Source organism: Argopecten irradians, chromosome 2 (genome assembly GCF_041381155.1).
Source record: "Argopecten irradians isolate NY chromosome 2, Ai_NY, whole genome shotgun sequence".
Taxonomy (NCBI): domain Eukaryota; kingdom Metazoa; phylum Mollusca; class Bivalvia; order Pectinida; family Pectinidae; genus Argopecten; species Argopecten irradians.
In genome coordinates this window covers 49,788,835-49,808,268 of record NC_091135.1, presented here as the reverse complement: position 1 = coordinate 49,808,268, position 19,434 = coordinate 49,788,835, and the positions used below count along the sequence as shown (strand labels likewise).

Here is a 19,434-nt window from a genome sequence, read left to right as displayed (position 1 = left end):
ATTATGTCAGTATTTCTTAAACCATGCACCCTCGACCTTTGACCTCTGAGAGTGAGTGTGAATAACATTAACAATATGACTACTACACCAGTTTAGACTTTAAACCCTTCTCTAAACCACTGACCTTTGAGAGAGTGAGCTCCAATGCCGCCTGCTTGACCACGTCCACAGCCAGACCAGTGTCTATATCCTCTAGTTTCTCCTTTATAATCCTCTCCATACACTGTAGTAGTACAACTCTGTGTTCCTTTACCAGCTTCAAATCAAATGAATGACAACAATCAGCACTAACATCCCCTACAGAAGTGACCACCGAGGTTTCGGAAATTTATGTTAGGATTTTAGACAAAAAAAATGTCAAATAATGCACAAACAAATCCTTCACTTTGTGTTTTACGGATTCATTATATCAACTCAATTTTAGTTCATTTGCAAAGTTTCAGAGGAAGAGGAGAGCCAGAGTACTCAAAGAACAATAATTAACCAATAGATAAGTGAAGGATCTGCCAACTCCCCCAAACAAATATGGAGGACTTTATAGGTGTAGCTGTAGATTTGATACCTTGAAAGGTTTGGGAAACTCAAATGACTTTGTAGAATTTGTTGAACATACCAGGTAATATGTAGTAATTTTAGAAAAATATATGAAATCAAATCAGTTATATTCATTGAAAAAATTCATCATTTCGTGTTGTTACCTTTGAATGTTTTTTAAGGTAGGCATAGCAGGAACTGAGCACCAAGCCTGGCTTTCTCTTTCCAAGATCAAACAGGGCATTACAAATCTGTTCCTTGCACTCGTCATCGCGGTCATATGCAGCATCGATCAGGGCCATGGTCAGGTCTAACAACAGGTTAAAGGCTAAATGTAAGGGCATAGACCAAAGGTCAAACTGCACATTTACCAGATTTCTAGCAAATTCATGAGGTCAAATGCAATTTACGCAGATAGATAGATTGGCAGTTAAAGGTTAGAATAACAGAATTCCATTTAAGTTCATTAGAAGAGCTGTTTGAGGTCAGCACAGCTCGCCTCTGACAGCCTGCCTCTGACAGCCTTTAAATTTTTTCATGATTTTGGTTCATTGGGTCTCTGGAAAATTCTCAAATTCTTGTGTTTAAGCACTAAAATGATTGCCCCCGATGACTGACCCAGTCCTATACCTCTAGACTCACCTGACCAGTGCTCGGACAGGACAGTGCTTTAACAATTATTTTATGTTTCACTTCCTATTTCTAAAATCAGCAGATTCTTAGGTTCATGGTGCATGATAATTATGGTGTTTGTTGACACTTTTCTTCTGCCAATAAGAAAAGTTCTCTTACCAGTTCCATAACTAGAATATGAGCAGACGGCTGCTGATGGCAAATCACAAAATTGATGATCGCTAAAATAAGCATTGCATAAAAAGTTAAAATTATATCTAAAAATATTTAATTCTGTTATAATAACTAAACTTCTCTTCATAAATAGCACTTGCAACATGTTTTTGTCCAGAATAATGAAAAAATGTGAACTTCTCAATTTTGGTTCACTTCCCGCCCCGTTAAAATGTGTGTTGATCCATGATTTCCGGTGTATAACCCGCAAAATAGTTGACTTTGTGTTTTGTCGAATATGAACAGCTTGTGGATTTAGAAAATATTTTTTGTTGTTGTTTTGGAAAATAGAAGTCTCAATAGATCAGTATAAAAGGAGCGGGTCGGTGGTTTTTATATAGTGTTGAATACGGTCTCTGTTCCTCAGCTGACGGAGCATGCTTCTGTAGCTCAGTCAGTAGAAGTAGAACCATTGTTTTCACCTCGGAGATCCTGGTTCAATTCCTGGTCCGGGCACTTGACAGGAATAATGTGTGTATTTTCCCTGTTCTTCTACATTGGCGCCCAACTGAATAACCCATGGAAGTTGGCACACTGGGTTTTGGGGAAATACAAGGCAGGAGCTTATGTGTTTGTGCACTGACCGTGACGTTGGGCGACGACTGATTTTTCTTTGATATCCGCCGGCGCAGCCTTTGATATAGCTTGCGGGTGCGTGGTTACCGTCTTACTTTTTGAAGCGGGTGGTCATTTCATGAGCTGTCGTATTTTTTAACGAAAATTTAAGACATATCCTCTAAATCTTCCATCCTTAAAGCAAGTAATAAACGCTGTGAAATTTAATAAACTTTACATTGGTGTTTCGTTTGACCCGATAAGACAAGTATTTGTTGAGAAAAATGGTTTTTAATCCCGGTACATAGGCGTCTCGCGTGGTGTTTAGTAATGTAAAGAGACAGTCACGAATCCTTCTCACTTATAAATCCTTGCTTACTCTTTTAATTTAACAGCCAAAATCCGTGTTTTTTGTTCGAGCACTGGTCAGGGGAGTCTACACTATACATTTGCTGTTTGCATAACAACTAGTTTTAAAAAAATATCATGAAATATGAAAGATATATATATACCTATAGGAATGTACAATAGAAGCACTAATAGATATTGCAATACGTCCTTATTATAACAGAAACGTGCATTCATATTTCAAATGAATCCTTAGCCGAAATTCGGTGTTACTGACTGATGCAACACAGGTTACAACACATTTACTTGTTTCAATATTTTTTGGTGAGGAATCATAATATGCATCTAGGTATATAGATCTATCTAGATAATATCCAGTCACTTTCTAAGTTAACAAAATCAATATATATCTAGGTATATAGATCTATCTAGATAATATCCAGTCACTTTCTAAGTTAACAAAATCAATATATATTTATCTTGTACCATTGCAAAGAAACAAGCATGTGAATTAGTGTCAGCTGAAAGCATGGGGCGATAGTGAGATAGGCCGACGAGACAACGTTCGATAATGCTCTTTCCGAACATCAGTGCCACTGGAAATGTCGGCCAATGGACCGGTGTTTTATTAGGGTTGTCGTCGGTGTTGAATACCCACCATCGACCTGACCGCCCGTGCTGCGAATCATATCTTCGTCCGGTCCGGGCATGATCATCTATAGCATGTCACACCGGCACTAATTAGTAATAGAAAGGTAAACAGAACCTCCCCTAAACCTTCCTCATCATGTGATGGTTTGTTGACTTCCGGGTCAAAGGGGAGACTACTCCCATTTAACCAGAACGTTTTACCGTATTTACAGCAATAACAAAAATAACCCGAAATGCATTTTTTGTAAAAGATACGTGAACCATATTTGAACCAATAAGCGCCATATAATGAGTGCTAAATTCCTTTCACAAAATTATATTGCAGTCATAAATCAATGCGCAAAAGAAAGCAAAACGTGATTTGGCTGTCATATTTTCGTCATGAATTTACATTAAGGTAGGGGGTGTTTATTCAAAAACTTTTCAAATACATAAAGCATTCATTTATCAAAAACTGTTATTTATATCATAATTATCCGTGTCCGTTTAATGATATTGTGTAAATTTAGTTAATTTGTTGCACATTCGATGGTTTTTGATAACTATCTTTTCAACAGCTGTAATCATTTTATTACAGTTAAGTTACACATAGACGAGTTCCTATAGAGAGGAACTACAATCCAAAAACAGTATGTCAACATCCTTGATATTTCAAGCATGTTACTATCACTGCCGTAATATTCACCCATGGAATATACATCGTGTCATAGCAATACAGAAGGCGCTCTGTCTGCGACAGCAGATGAGAAATTTAGGAATAGTGGTACACTGCAGTTGACTGTATGGCATTGAAATTGAGCGTTGCTCATAGTTAATCTTCATAGGAAGACTTTGAAGGCCTGTGCTTGGTCTGTGTTGTTTTTCTCCAGAAATGCCTTCAGATTTTCTTTGACATGTTCTAAGGTTGGTTATATATAACAACAGTGACAGTAACCCCTGGAATATTGTGGATCAGGTCTCAAGGTCACAAGATAAATATAAAGGTTGGTTATATATAACAACAGTGACAGTAACCCCTGGAATATTGTGGATCAGGTCTCAAGGTCACAAGATAAATATAATGGTTGGTTATATATAACAACAGTGACAGTAACCCCTGGAATATTGTGGATTAGGTCTCAAGGTCACAAGATAAATATAAAGGCCAGCTGCTGACATAGGACACCTGAACCACTTGACCATTACTACTTTACATGCTAGCACAATCATTTGAGCTTTATCCATATCTGCATATTACATAGTTACCTGCCCTTGGCTGGTATTGATGACGTATGCAGGTTAACATTATACATATCATGGGTTTCGCTTTTCACTTTGGCCCCAATTTGTGACCCACCATCCTTGATACCCCAGGGGTTATTCTACCCTGGACTATCCCATGGTAAAACTGGAGGCAATAGAACAGAAAAGGTAATTTAGTCTTTTGGTGTACATCAAAAGAATCATGTAACAGTACAATGTGTGGCTTTGAAGAAGTCTTCAAAGGAAGTTTTTTCAGGCCTGTGATTGAGCAGATTTTTTCTCTTGAACTGCCAAACTACCCTATGTCACAATCAAAAAAGTTTAAGTTGGGTCTTTTAAAAATCTCTTAATGAATCTTATTTCAAATTATCCTGCTGAAAATGAAAACAATACACAGCAATATTTCATTTACTTCAATTTTATTCTATTTTTTGTTTGTTGTTTTTCCTTTGTATTTTTTCATATTTCAAATATGCTTTACCCATATTGTGTTAATTTACTAACACAATCACTATTCATTCATCCAGTTGCATAGGCCACACCACTAATTTTACATTTGTGTTCGAACATTTTTAAAGACAAGGAAAACCCCTGATGCCATTAAGTATTCCTACATAACATATATATGTCAATATTTTAGGCTACATCAACATCTATAAAAAAAGTGAAGGAATTTCTATGGAAACAGGGAAGGTTTCATAAAGTGTGCACTGCAATGATCAAACAATATCTATGTACTGTCTTTATCCATAATTAATCCTTTTGCCAGTGACATTTAAATTTGATGAAGTTTGAATAAAGATCAATTTTGATAAACCTCTGATTCCGAAATACATGTGAGTGACTATCAAAACTACATGTGGTGGGATAACATCAGCACTCAGTATCACAGCCCAAAGTTTATATATTTGTGTCATACAATATATATAAGAATTTCCCCAAGAAATAAAAATCTGGATGAGCAAAAATATACAGCTTCTTGTGTGTGGTTTTTGTAACATTCCATGTCACAGTACAAATTGTAACAATAACTTGTGAGATCTTTTGCTTTTGCTTATTTCCCACATACATATGTAGATGTGCATGTATCAACAATTTCCAACCCTAAAACCTTGTATGTCACCAGTCAGTCATTAGACATAAATATCCATATATTTAGTAACTTGACACAAAACCTACAGTCAGTGGCCATAATACAATAAGCAAGTAAACATTTTCCTATACATGTATAATATCACTAAAACATTCTAATGTCGTTTTGTACTGACTAAGAATGATTTTTGCATCCTACATAGAATTATCTTAGATATTTTCTGTGTCATATTTATTGATAAATCAATCTTAAGTTTAGACATACTTTTTCAATGTTTTACTTCTGACAAAAATTGATACTAAACTCACATCATAGTTAAGTACAATCTACAGAATTTATCACATAACTATTATTAATGGAAATATAAATAACACTTTCAAACTTTATTCCTATATAGGAAGCAAAATCAAGCTAAGATGTTATATTTCTGTCTACAATTGTGCAACATCATACTTTGATTACAACATCATTATTACACAAGATGTCACAATAGTGTTATTACACATGTCAACATGGACGATGCACATGGTAGACGAGATATGTGATCAATTCATTCAAAGAAAATTCAAATATAAAATAGAATATTCAATAAAAAAATTATTCAGGAATATATTATCAAACAAATATTTCTCTATTACATGAATTTCTACAATAATAATTTAACCCCATACTTTAAATAAAAATTTATTTGGTAAGAAATATAACTTTTTCTTTAATAAATCAATAATTTAAAAAAGAAAATCTATACTTCTCTAAAAGCAATATACAAGCAGGATTATGTAGATATAGAGACAAAAAAGTTCAATATTGCACTTAGGACAATTCAGTGTACCTGTACCTATTCTTTATAAAAACAGTCTTTCTATTTCAAATATTGATATAATTTACGATAGTTTTTACATTTGAACCTATGATATAAATAATGTCTTCTAAACAGTCATTACTCATCCTTTTATAACAATAAACAGTTTTACGTGTATTGTTCTCCTACCATGCCTTTGTAAGCACTCAGTTGTTAGTCTTGTAAGATGATCCCGATATTCAGAAAAGCAGTCATCCTGAAACTACTGTTGTAGTGGAAAAGATATTACTTTCTGACTAACGTTTGAAAAGTCAGTTAGAAGGCCCAACCTTTTTCGCTACAACAGCTATGATTGATCACAATTGAAATTTTCTATAAAGTCATCAACAGTCAATGGCATGTGCTTGATGAGACATCATTTTTGGGCACTGGAGGTCTGTTCTTTTCCTCTCATTCTTCCCTTACTTATATGACACTATCTCACAGCAGAAGCTCATCACTTGTCAGAGACAAGAATTTCACTGAACTAGGTAAGTTATTTATTTCACAAGCATATAAAACCATTAAGCAATTTCAAAGATTTAGTCTAAACATTAGCATTAAACTTTTAATTAGGAAAATGTATTAAGCAGTTAAAACCTATGCTCACTACATTTGTATCCTATTAGGAGTTTCCCAAACATGGATTCAGCTAATTGCATATTGTAAGGTTATACTAATAACTGGATAGGAAACACTGTGTAGAATATAACATTAAGCAGAACTGAAAAAATTGTAGTTAGAATACTGAGAGATAAGTATGCCTGAATTATCAGATAGTTAAACATTTCCATCCATTCCTATTGTATTCCTCACAATAGCATGCCCTTTAACTTTTGTCAAAAGTGAAATGACCTGTAGAAATGTAGGTGGGCTAATTACAAATGAAGGGTGATAGAAAACCGATGCTGTTGGCAGATGTGGAATTATGCACATAAAAATATATACATCAATAATAAATATAAAATTCTTCACAAACACATATGTACACAGTTTCACATATAAATTACATTTAACAGGAAAACACAAACAATTTTCCTGTAGTCACTAAAAAACAATATATAGTCAACTTCATATTTGTCTTTTTACCAAAACATAAATAAAAACCTCATTTAATGAGGAAACGTACATCATATGAAGAAAATAGCAGTGCTTCATACTCTCATGTTACATGATTTTTTTCCATATAAAACAAATAATGATATCAATTTACATTATTGAGCACAGTTTGTATTGGTATCATTGTATGTAAAGTGTGTAGAATCACCACTCCAATCCAACAGAATTATGAAGTAATAAGTATTAGCAAGATTACATGTACAGATTTTTACTATCTTATCTGGAAGCATTAAAATGTACTTATACATTTTATATCTTTGTAATTTTCCCATTTCTACACTTTGACTATTTTTTTCTTATAAAATATGGATCAAAACTCAAATATAATCATTATTACTTGTATGTATAAAGTAATATTCAGTTTTCAAGCTAACCAGTTTGTATACTGTCTAATTCCATGTTGTACTAAATGTTGTAGTAAATTGAGAATGGGGCAAACAATGGTGTATTTTATGATAAAAAGCAATACAGATAACAATAAGTATTTTTAATCAATTCCCTTGACGTTAACACAACAATGTCATTAGCACTGAAGAAATATGCAGAGACATTGTAATTTGGTCATCTTGCTATATTTTGAAGGCAGTGATTTATTCCACTAATACAATTTCCCAGAATTAATGTTATCTTCACACAGATAAAATTGCCTTCTTTTGCAACACAAATTCACCTTTTAAAGGAAAACAAGTTTCTCCTGTAGAAAACATTTTACTCACTAAAGCACATTATACCAATTATTATCAAATGGTTGCACATAAAACTATCCTCAACAACATTATGTTTCCACACACAGTAAAACACACGCAGGTATATTTTTAAAAAACATGCATCATTTTCACAACAGAATCTCTCATCCTAACACACAATCAACATCATACACTCGGTACTTTCCCAGTAAATATTTGGTGAAACTTCTTTAATCTTGGCCGTCTCTTTTTCGGCTTTGATCGACTTTTGTAGTACTGGTTAAGAAGGAAGAGTATCACAAGTCCAGTGGCCACAAATGCCACTACAGGGAAAACACTGTTGGAGTCAACATCCTGGAGCTGGTTAGCTGGCTTCATCAGTGGATCTGCCTGGAATCCACCGGAATCTTTCACGATCCCGATATTAGGCATCAGGTCTCCATCCCGTCGGTCAATCCCAGGAGGAACAGGAATGTCTAGTCCTGTAGACAACAGTTTCTGCTGCTGATACAGGTTTCTGTCAATAAGTAATAGCAGCACTTCAGATAATATTCTTTTCTATAGTTGCATATTACAGAGTTATCTGCCTTTGCAGGTAGGTATTGATTATGACGTCATATGTTTGCAAGCGCAACGTCATACTTTTTGGAGAAAACGATGTTAATTGCGCTCACAAAATAATGACATAGCAATCGATACCTTCCTGCAAGGGAGCTAACTCTGTAATATGCAAAGACGGAATAGCAACCATTTAAATAACATCAAACTGAAAGTAGAGTTATTTGCTCCTGTTTGTAGGCAGTGATTGTCACATCATTTTTGTTTGCATGAGAAAATCATAACGTAACAGATATATTAAAATTAGACAGAATTGCTGCTGCAATATCTGAAATATATTTATCCTAGGTACAAAACATTTAGGTTGTAAAGCCAAGATCATTGTGTTTAGTGAATGAATATGAGGTTCAGTTAACTTATCAGCTTGATATCATGAATGAAGAATAAAAAATTCTTTCTTTCATATTTTCCAATGTAAATCTAGTTTATCCACAGTACATGTCATGTCATCTGAAGCTTTCGTACATGGCTATATGATTTACTTACGAGGGAGCTGATACATTGAGGGGATGAGCCACAGTCCAGATCAATCTTGGACACTGAGGTAAGGGTCGTGACCTCGGTGACCCAAGGTGACCTTCTAAAACCTTGGAATAACGATGCAGATGATTTCCTGTGAAATATAAACAAACAAGTATAATAACAAATGAATAAACAAAAGTCCTATGAATTCAGTAGTTTCTATCCGAATTAAAAGACATTTAAAAAATTGTACAAAAAGTTAAAAGTTCATTTAATTTGATACAAAATTAATAATATCACATTTAAACCCTCAAAATATGAATCAGGAAAAAACCTCAACTACCAGGAAAGTTATGGGGGAAACAATTTGTATTTTAATCAGGTATGTAAGAATGTTACTCACCCTCCATTCTGAGTGGTAGCTCCGCAGGAGGCAGAATGGACTGGTCCGTGCCAGAAAATAGGGGTACCAAGCTGTTGTAGGCTGTGTATTCCAGCAGAGCACTAAGTAGCCAGAAACAGTCTGAAAAGAAAACATGATTATAAACAGTATAATATTATCAACATCAAAATTTAACACTGGTTTATTGGCCATGAAAAACTATGAAATCAATCCTTCACAATGAAAACCCATCTGGGGTAATTACCTTGTAGATTTCGGACTGAATTGAATGCCATTTCAGGGCAAACATTAGAATTGCAATTTAAAAGAAACCATGTCAACCAAACCTTCTAAGTCACAATCAACATAATAGCATTGAACATTATATTTGTTTACCTTTCTGCATATGACTGTTATCAAGACAATTTGAGTCTCCAAAAAGAGCAACTCGTCCACTTTCAGGAGCAGTTGTGGTCTGGTACAGCCCGAGGATAGCCACACCCTCAACTGTCTTAGCCTCACCTCTCAGGACCTCATGGCCTATCATATAAAAACAATATATATATGATATATACCATGATTTTATCGATCAATTTATAAGACTACTTACCAAATCAATAACAATTACTTATACTTCCCTTATAGTGCTATCCTTACTAATTACAACTGTAAGCCAATGGCTAACTAATACCCCCGTTACCCCTTATTTGAGATAATGTTTAGTAGGAAACCAAATGTTTCTCCATTTTGTTTCCATTATTTTACTCATTATTGAAATATGTTATGTGTCAAGTTATCAAAATCCATATGTTACAATAATTGAACAAAACTTCTCCAAAAGCTAACGAGCCATTTTACGAAACCTATAGTGTCCTAATTAATATGGCAACCAAAATGTTGACACAATACCTGCATGCACATCATACAGTCCCTAACATTAATTTGAAGTTTCATTGAAATTGATCCAGTAATTTAGGAGGAGTCTTTTCATTTTTTTTCACAGAGAAACAAGCTGATTCCAGTGTACCCCTCAGTCTCTCCTTGATTCCAGTGTACCCCTCAGCCTCTCCTTGATTCCAGTATACCCCTAAGCCTCTCCTTGATTTCAGTATACCCCTCAGCCTCTCCTTGATTCCAGTGTACCCCTCAGCATCTCCTTGATTCCAGAATACCACTCAGCATCTCCTTGATTCCAGTGTACCCCTCAGCATCTCCTTGATCCCAGTATACCCCTAAGCCTCTCCTTGATTTCAGTATACCCCTCAGCCTCTCCTTGATTCCAGTGTACCCCTCAGCATCTCCTTGATTCCAGAATACCACTCAGCATCTCCTTGATTCCAGTGTACCCCTCAGCATCTCCTTGATTCCCGTGTACCCCTTAGCCTCTCCTTGATTCCAGTGTACCCCTCAGCATCTCCTTGATTCCAGTATACCCCTCAGCCTCTCCTTGATTCCAGTATACCCCTTAGCCTCTCCTTGATTCCAGTGTACCCCTCAGCCTCTCCTTGATTCCAGTATACCACTCAGCATCTCCTTGATTCCAGTGTACCCCTCAGCCTCTCCTTGATTCTACTGTACCCCTTAGCCTCTCCTTGATTCCAGTGTACCCCTCAGCATCTCCTTGATTCCAGTATACCACTCAGCATCTCCTTGATTCCAGTGTACCCCTCAGCCTCTCCTTGATTCCAGTATACCCCTCAGCCTCTCCTTGATTCCAGTGTACCCCTCAGCCTCTCCTTGATTCCAGTATACCCCTCAGCCTCTCCTTGATTCCAGTGTACCCCTCAGCCTCTCCTTGATTCCAGTATACCACTCAGCCTCTCCTTGATTCCAGTGTACCCCTCAGCCTCTTCTTGATTCCAGTGTACCCCTCAGCCCCCTCCTCGATTCCAGTATACCCCTCAGCCTCTCCTTGATTCCAGTGTACCACTCAGCCTCTCCTTGATTCCAGTATACCCCTCAGCATCTCCTTGATTCCAGAATACCACTCAGCATCTCCTTGATTCCAGTGTACCCCTCAGCATCTCCTTGATTCCCGTGTACCCCTTAGCCTCTCCTTGATTCCAGTGTACCCCTCAGCATCTCCTTGATTCCAGTATACCCCTCAGCCTCTCCTTGATTCCAGTATACCCCTTAGCCTCTCCTTGATTCCAGTGTACCCCTCAGCCTCTCCTTGATTCCAGTATACCACTCAGCATCTCCTTGATTCCAGTGTACCCCTCAGCCTCTCCTTGATTCTACTGTACCCCTTAGCCTCTCCTTGATTCCAGTGTACCCCTCAGCATCTCCTTGATTCCAGTATACCACTCAGCATCTCCTTGATTCCAGTGTACCCCTCAGCCTCTCCTTGATTCCAGTATACCCCTCAGCCTCTCCTTGATTCCAGTGTACCCCTCAGCCTCTCCTTGATTCCAGTATACCCCTCAGCCTCTCCTTGATTCCAGTGTACCCCTCAGCATCTCCTTGATTCCAGTATACCACTCAGCCTCTCCTTGATTCCAGTGTACCCCTCAGCCTCTTCTTGATTCCAGTGTACCCCTCAGCCCCTCCTCGATTCCAGTATACCCCTCAGCCTCTCCTTGATTCCAGTGTACCACTCAGCCTCTCCTTGATTCCAGTATACCCCTCAGCCTCTCCTTGATTCCAGTGTACCACTCAGCATCTCCTTGATTCCAGTATACCCCTCAGCCTCTCCTTGATTCCAGTATACCCCTCAGCCTCTCCTTGATTCCAGTATACCCCTCAGCCTCTCCTTGATTCCAGTATACCACTCAGCATCTCCATGATTCCAGTGTACCACTCAGCCTCTCCTTGATTGATCATTCTAGTATGATGTATACCCCTCAGCCTCTCCTTGATTCCAGTATACCACTCAGCATCTCCATGATTCCAGTGTACCACTCAGCCTCTCCTTGATTCCAGTATACCACTCAGCATCTCCATGATTCCAGTATACCACTCAGCATCTCCATGATTCCAGTGTACCACTCAGCCTCTTCTCGATTCCAGTATATCCCTCAGCCTCTCCTTGATTCCAGTATACCCCTCAGCCTCTCCTTGATTCCAGTATACCACCCAGCTTCTCCTTGATTCCAGTATACACCTCAGCCTCTCCTTGATTCCAGTATAACACTCAGCCTCTCCTCGATTCCAGTATGATGTATACCCCTCAGCCTCTCCTTGATTCCAGTATACCCCTCAGCCTCTCCTTGATTCCAGTATACTACTCAGCATCTCCATGATTCCAGTGTACCACTCAGCCTCTCCTTGATTACAGTATGATGTATACCCCTCAGCCTCTCCTTGATTCCAGTATACCCCTCAGCCTCTCCTTGATTCCAGTATACCACTCAGCATCTCCATGATTCCAGTATACCCCTCAGCCTCTCCTTGATTCCAGTATACCCCTCAGCCTCTCCTTGATTCCAGTATACCACTCAGCATCTCCTTGATTCCAGTGTACCACTCAGCCTCTCCTGAACTTCATTGCTAGGAAATTGGTTGGTTTATAATGTTTGATGTATAGGGACATTGCTAGGAAGTTGGTTGGTTTATAATGTTTGATGTATTGGGACATTTGTTTTGATGTTTTTCCTGGTGTTATTGTCAGTCTTATGAAATAAGACTGGAGAGTAATCCACGATTAATGTGTGCTTTCTTTCAGAAGGACAATGAGCTGATTGATAATTGATATACTGTACAGACACAAGGAGTCGTTAAGATTCGTCTAAAGAAGTCAGAGACTAACTGTATAGACTTTATCAGTTAATAGTCAGTGGTAGTTGCATTGATTCGGGAATGAATATGATGGGTTACCATCCATGGATGTTCAAAGACAATAAATCACACAAGTGAACAAATCAGTCAAGAGTCTAATTTTCAGATGGTAAAACTTACCTTGATCTTTTAAGTTATGGCTCAAAATCACGCCATCATCAGGAAATTTTGCCAGACTTGTCCCAGAGGCGTAGTACACTATAACAAATAGATTTACTGTATAATCAAGCCTCTAAAATGTCCACCTCATTAAAGAAAGAAAATAACAGAATTATTTTGTAATGATTCAATTATATCAGAGACAATATCCTTACATAATATACCAGGTATTATAGTATTACAGGATTGATATATCATTTTCTGGGTTATGATAATGTAAAAACTTCAATTTGTAAATTAAAGCACTTCTATTCTCAATTTATCTCTATGGAAGACCTACAGGAGATGTTTGTAAACCTAATGAACACTTACTGTCATGTTCTCCCATCATGAAGTCTCCCTCGTACACCTGGTCACTGTCAAATACAAAACATTACCAGTTAATGAGGATTCTACAATTCCAAGAATTCATTAAATTTTTGCAAACTACATTTGGTAGTTTACAATTTGTTTTGATATGTACCAAAATTATTCAACCACATGCAGGTTCATGAATAGGTTAACTTTAAAAATTTCTCCCTTGATTCATATTAAATGGACAATTCAGTCTAAGAGAACATTAAAATTTGAACATATATCGGGGAAAAAACCAGTTCTTATGGAAATTAGATCAGACGGTTTTACTAAGATATGCTAGAAAAGCCCATGGTGGTGAAATGCGTGTGAAATGTTCAAACTCACTCGCTGTCCGCCATTACACATTGTGGTCGAACATCTTGTATGCCGAACCCTGTCCCTTGCTCGTAGAGTAATGCAACTTTATCTAGAACTGCTCAAATTGCTCTGACAGTAGTGTGTTTACCTTATTAGGTGAATTTTCTCGCCTAAAAATAATTTTATCACCTCCACAGTGGTTATGTAGTTCATTTATTTAACGTGCATGACTTTCGCTCAGGTATGGGTACAGCATACATACTGTACCTGCTTAATCGTATTGATCAAGCATTTGTATAAACAATGATGTGGAATTTGTCAATATATTATGTTAAATGTTTCATAAGAAATGTAGAACAATACATTTATGCCATATTTTGTTTCTTGGTTATGTAAAAGAATTAGCCTAAGTGAATTGTCACTTTAAGTCAAAATTATATTAATATTTCTCTGATAAACTATAATGCAGTGTTTAATATTTATAATGATCTTTTAAATGATGTACATATGTAGTAATGATATATTTGCTTTACATATGAGCTAGCCAAAGGTAATACATATATTTGGCATTTGCTTCAGCAGGAATCTAAGGAATTCCCAGCTGTACCGCCTTGTCAAATTTTAGATGTATTATTATAAGTATTCTCATTACCTGAATGCCATTCCAAATGGTGCTAGAAGGTCATTAGTGGCGGGAAGGTTAGCTCCTCCAGTGTCAGGCATCCACCATTGTCTGTAACACATCACACACCTTCATAGTATAACTAATGCATATATGATACAAAAAAGTCTGCAGGTCTGTGATTGGTCAGTTGTTTTCTCCTGAACTGCCTTTAATGTTACTATGACATGTTCATGGGGTAGCTATTACAACAGTGACAGTAACCCCTAGAATATTGAGGTAGATTACCAGGCAAAGGTATAAATGGAGAACATTTGTAGATGTAGTAGACACCAATTTGTGGCCATGGTCGACCTTGAACTCATGACCCAAAGGAAGATAAGTGGAAGCAATATAAAAGATTATATAAATTCTACTTTAAAGAGTTCCAACGTAAATGTAATTAATACCTGGTGTCTAAAAATCATATTTCTTCTCGTCAAAAATGTAAGCTTTTTCAATATTACTTCGTTAAAGCTCCTAGCTTTTTCAATATCAACTCATTAAAGCTACTAACGTTTTTATTTTAACAAAGTAAAATTATGCTACACTTACATAAATGTCTGAGGAGTTCGCTTTTATGAAATACATATCATTATCTTCTTTTGTTTGATAGCTAGTGACAAACAGAAATCCTAACAATGCAGTTAGCATTTTCAAACATCATTTATGATAGAGTCGAGCAAGCTACATACCTTGTATTTTCATCATAGTCAGGCAAGCTACATACCTTGTATTTTCATCATAGAGTCGAGCAAGCTACATACCTTGTATTTTCATCATAGAGTCGAGCAAGCTACATACCTTGTATTTTCATCATAGTCAGGCAAGCTACATACCTTGTATTTTCATCATAGAGTCGAGCAAGCTACATACCTTTGTATTTTCATCATAGAGTAGCAAGTAGTTTCAGCAAGCTACTTACCTTGTATTTTCATCATAGTCAGGCAAGCTACATACCTTGTATTTTCATCATAGAGTCTAGCAAGCTACGTACCTTGTATTTTCATCATAGAGTCTAGCAAGCTACCTACCTTGTATTTTCATCATAGTCAGGCAAGCTACCTACCTTGTATTTTCATCATAGTCAGGCAAGCTACATACCTTGTATTTTCATCATAGAGTCAGCAAGCTACGTACCTTGTATTTTCATCATAGAGTCGAGCAAGCTACATACCTTGTATTTTCATCATAGTCAGGCAAGCTACATACTTTGTATTTTCATCATAGAGTCGAGCAAGCTACTTACTTTGTATTTTCATCATAGTCAGGCAAGCTACATACCTTGTATTTTCATATAGAGTCGAGCAAGCTACATACCTTGTATTTTCATCATAGTCAGGCAAGCTACATACCTTGTATTTTCATCATAGTCAGGCAAGCTACATACCTTGTATTTTCATCATAGAGTCGAGCAAGCTACATACCTTGTATTTTCATCATAGAGTCGAGCAAGCTACATACCTTGTATTTTCATCATAGTCAGGCAAGCTACATACCTTGTATTTTCATCATAGAGTCTAGCAAGCTACGTACCTTGTATTTTCATCATAGAGTCTAGCAAGCTACGTACCTTGTATTTTCATCATAGTCAGGCAAGCTACATACCTTGTATTTTCATCATAGTCAGGCAAGTTACTTACTTTGTATTTTCATCATAGAGTTAGCAAGCTACTTACTTTGTATTTTCATCATAGAGTCGAGCAAGCTACTTACTTTGTATTTTCATCATAGAGTCGAGCAAGCTACATACCTTGTATTTTCATCATAGAACTTCACTTTCCTCATGACCGACACATTGTACCAGTCTCCAAAGATGATGACAGATAAACCGTTGTCCACGTCCCGTTTGAGCTTGGTCACTTCCTCTGGGAAGTACTCCTCTTCAGCGTCCACGATTAGTAAAGTCCCATACTGACTAGCATCAAAACAGGTGAATGGGGAACCTATAAAAGGGGAGAAACAGCCACATGATGGTGCAATATGTAAATAACTTTGTGTGTAAATTTTAAAACCATTACTTCATTGATTTATTTTTCCATGTTATCACTTCATATCCAATTTGGTAGATTTCCTTAATTTTCCTCAAAAATGAAAGTTTTCAAATATATGTTTATATCAATCCACAGTAGTTACCGACAAAATTAGATTGCAATTACAGGTATATTTGAACTTGTGGACAATTACCGGTAAGTATTTCATTTCAACAAATTTTATTACATGAAAACACATATAAATGGATTAGATAACAGGCTAAGCCTATATCAATCTTCTCCGTAAAGAATAGTAAGAACGTTAGTAGCTTTACAATTGGTCACTAAAGTTACTTTCCTGGTAAAATATAAATACAGAATCCTATTTTCTTTACCTAATATACGTTTGATGAGCCACCATGTCCTCATTATGGCCTTGTATTCTTTTAATATCCAATATATCTATCAATTCAATATTAACAGTTCATAGAATAGTAATAATAATAATTTATTTATAGAAGGTAGCTCAATTAGTTACAAAAACTATTCTCCTTTGAGAAAACAAAGTAGATGACATTCTCACCTAAGACCTCCACAAAGTAGCCACTGCTCCTGAGGTGTTGGTACATGTCTTTAAAATTTGTGTGGATATGATCTCCATTCCTACAAAATTATTGTAAGGAATCTATTAAATATTAATGTCAGCAATGAAATAGTTTTAAAGACTGAAACATAAAGTATTACTAAACAAAAGTATATATTATATCAAATCATGGCTCCAGACAATTTAAGTGTCACTCATCTTACAACTTGGTAAATATTGGCAAAAATCATGAAAGGTTGATTTTTTTATGTTTAAAAATCAGTTCTAATTAAATTGTCCATTTTGAAATAGTCAGTATCTAATAATCAACAACTAAGATTGTTGAATCATTTCTATAAAATCAGAAAAGGAACATTTTTCAAAAGGCAACATAGCAAGGATAACATAGCATATATTATCTCTGATCAAGCAAAAGAACTTAACAGTGCAACAATGTTCAATTACAGCTACATATAAATTGTTTGATAGCGATTCATTTGTTTTCATCAGCTATGGTCATTTTAAGAATTTGCTAGAATTTGAACAACGGAAAAAGCATGAATTCATGGAAGACAATCATCAAACCAGTATCTGTAACATAGCCATGTGATTAACAAACTCACAAACCCAGAGGTAGAAGGCTAGAGACACTTACCAGTCAAGAGGATCATTCTTCATTCGGAGGTTATCCCTGGGGAAGTATCCAGGTGGGTACCGTAGGTTATGATACTGGTCCCACAGTACACGCTTACTGTAACATACAATAAATATACATTAATCAGGATAGTTCACCAACAGAACAATAGGACAAAACAATTAATGCCATATCATATTGTTAACTTTTGAAGTGACTCCTCCTTTATTCCTTTTTTATTTCAACTGACAATATAAAAACGTTTATCTTATGAACACAAATTTGGCTTCTCACTATCCAACAAAACTTTAATTATGAGAATGAAACATTAGCATTATTGAACAACTTTTTGGAATATAAAAGCTCAATTACATATCTAGATTCAGAAGAGGTATACCTTTTTGGAGGAGTGGGAATTATTTTCACTTTGACTGATAATTTCAGAGTTGTTCTTCTTGGTTCTGTTTCCTCTCCCTTCAAATGTAAAATTAATACATAAATACAAAATTGTGAAATGAAACAAATAATAACGAAAGAAAACTGAGAACAGAAACATGTTTTACTACCTTACATGTTATCATAATATCTTCATTAGGGGCTCGCTACATCTAAACAAGTAAAATGTTCGCTCCTGTAATAACAGACATAATACTAAGGGGGCCTTCAACATACACAGGAACCTAAGTCACAGTCAATAAACAATAAAGGACAATAAATAATTATCAGGTCCCTGTGCAATTATAAATCAGTTCCTTAATTTTGATCCTCAAAATTGAACATTTGCTAAATTAAACAAGCCATCATCTAAATCAATATTAAAAGCTAGAAAATTACTATAAAAGATCAAATTTATAATTAAAACAAAACACAACTGAATGGTCTCTTGAATATATATTAAAATAAACAAGACTTTAAAAGATAGTCACTCCATCAATCTATTATATATAACACAATTTCAATGCCATAAAGAATGTCATTTGGGTGGATGCTAGTTTCCCAGCCAGCAGAGCATTTAAAGAAGCTATTGACTACACATATATATTTAGTGAATGTATGCTTTTTAGTTCAACAGTAGAAGTTGTTTCACTAACAGCATTCCTTGCTCTCCACCCTAGTAGACCCTTACCTCTGGAGGAGACTCTATAATGAGTGAGATGTGACCTTGAGCAATGCCCTCCCAGACATTACCACCTTTAGCCACGGAGAGAGACACAGCTAAGTACCCAGACCACGGCCATAGTGATGTGGAATATGACAGCGCTACATCCAGGTAGTTACCATGGTGAGGCAGATACGGGTGCCAGGTAGGCTACAACAGATAAACAAATCAAATCAGAAACAACATATATATATTTTCTGGTGTGAAAAAACCTATCTCTTGTAAATAAAATGTTATTCACTACAAAAATTAACATGTATAATTTTCATGTATGGATAATTGTTGGTAAATTGACTATAGCTGACAGCAAACTTTACTTCCATGTTCCACATAGTAAGAATACAGATTCACCATTCAGATCCTAGTATCAGTGATATGATGAGTTAGCAACTTAGAATCAGAGAGAGAAGTACTAAAACAAACTACTGAAAAGTTTACTTTTTGTCGTCATACACAC

The 19,434-nt window shown here is 36.1% G+C and overlaps 2 protein-coding genes across 11 annotated transcripts in view; both read right to left on the bottom strand.

The window, feature by feature from the left end:
* The window catches only part of LOC138315815 (maestro heat-like repeat-containing protein family member 1), a 54,412-nt gene extending 51,310 nt beyond the window's left edge, over window positions 1-3,102 (bottom strand). For all 10 annotated transcript variants that reach the window (XM_069257094.1, XM_069257095.1, XM_069257096.1 and 7 more), the window contains exons 1-3: window positions 2,942-3,102; window positions 699-844; window positions 125-256 (exon numbers count right to left, since the gene is read on the bottom strand). In XM_069257094.1, coding sequence (XP_069113195.1) covers window positions 125-256; window positions 699-844; window positions 2,942-2,999 — 336 coding nt within the window. In that variant the 5' untranslated portion in view covers window positions 3,000-3,102. The remainder of the gene's footprint in view (window positions 1-124; window positions 257-698; window positions 845-2,941) is intronic.
* A 1,476-nt stretch (window positions 3,103-4,578) lies between these two features.
* The window catches only part of LOC138315813 (membrane-bound transcription factor site-1 protease-like), a 32,660-nt gene continuing 17,804 nt past the window's right edge, over window positions 4,579-19,434 (bottom strand). The window contains exons 18-29 of the mRNA XM_069257090.1: window positions 18,945-19,127; window positions 18,216-18,292; window positions 17,840-17,935; window positions 17,185-17,264; window positions 16,382-16,574; window positions 14,620-14,700; window positions 13,626-13,669; window positions 13,275-13,352; window positions 9,774-9,917; window positions 9,399-9,518; window positions 9,020-9,146; window positions 4,579-8,432 (exon numbers count right to left, since the gene is read on the bottom strand). Of these exons, the coding sequence (XP_069113191.1) occupies window positions 8,102-8,432; window positions 9,020-9,146; window positions 9,399-9,518; window positions 9,774-9,917; window positions 13,275-13,352; window positions 13,626-13,669; window positions 14,620-14,700; window positions 16,382-16,574; window positions 17,185-17,264; window positions 17,840-17,935; window positions 18,216-18,292; window positions 18,945-19,127 (1,554 nt within the window). The 3' untranslated portion in view covers window positions 4,579-8,101. The remainder of the gene's footprint in view (window positions 8,433-9,019; window positions 9,147-9,398; window positions 9,519-9,773; window positions 9,918-13,274; window positions 13,353-13,625; window positions 13,670-14,619; window positions 14,701-16,381; window positions 16,575-17,184; window positions 17,265-17,839; window positions 17,936-18,215; window positions 18,293-18,944; window positions 19,128-19,434) is intronic.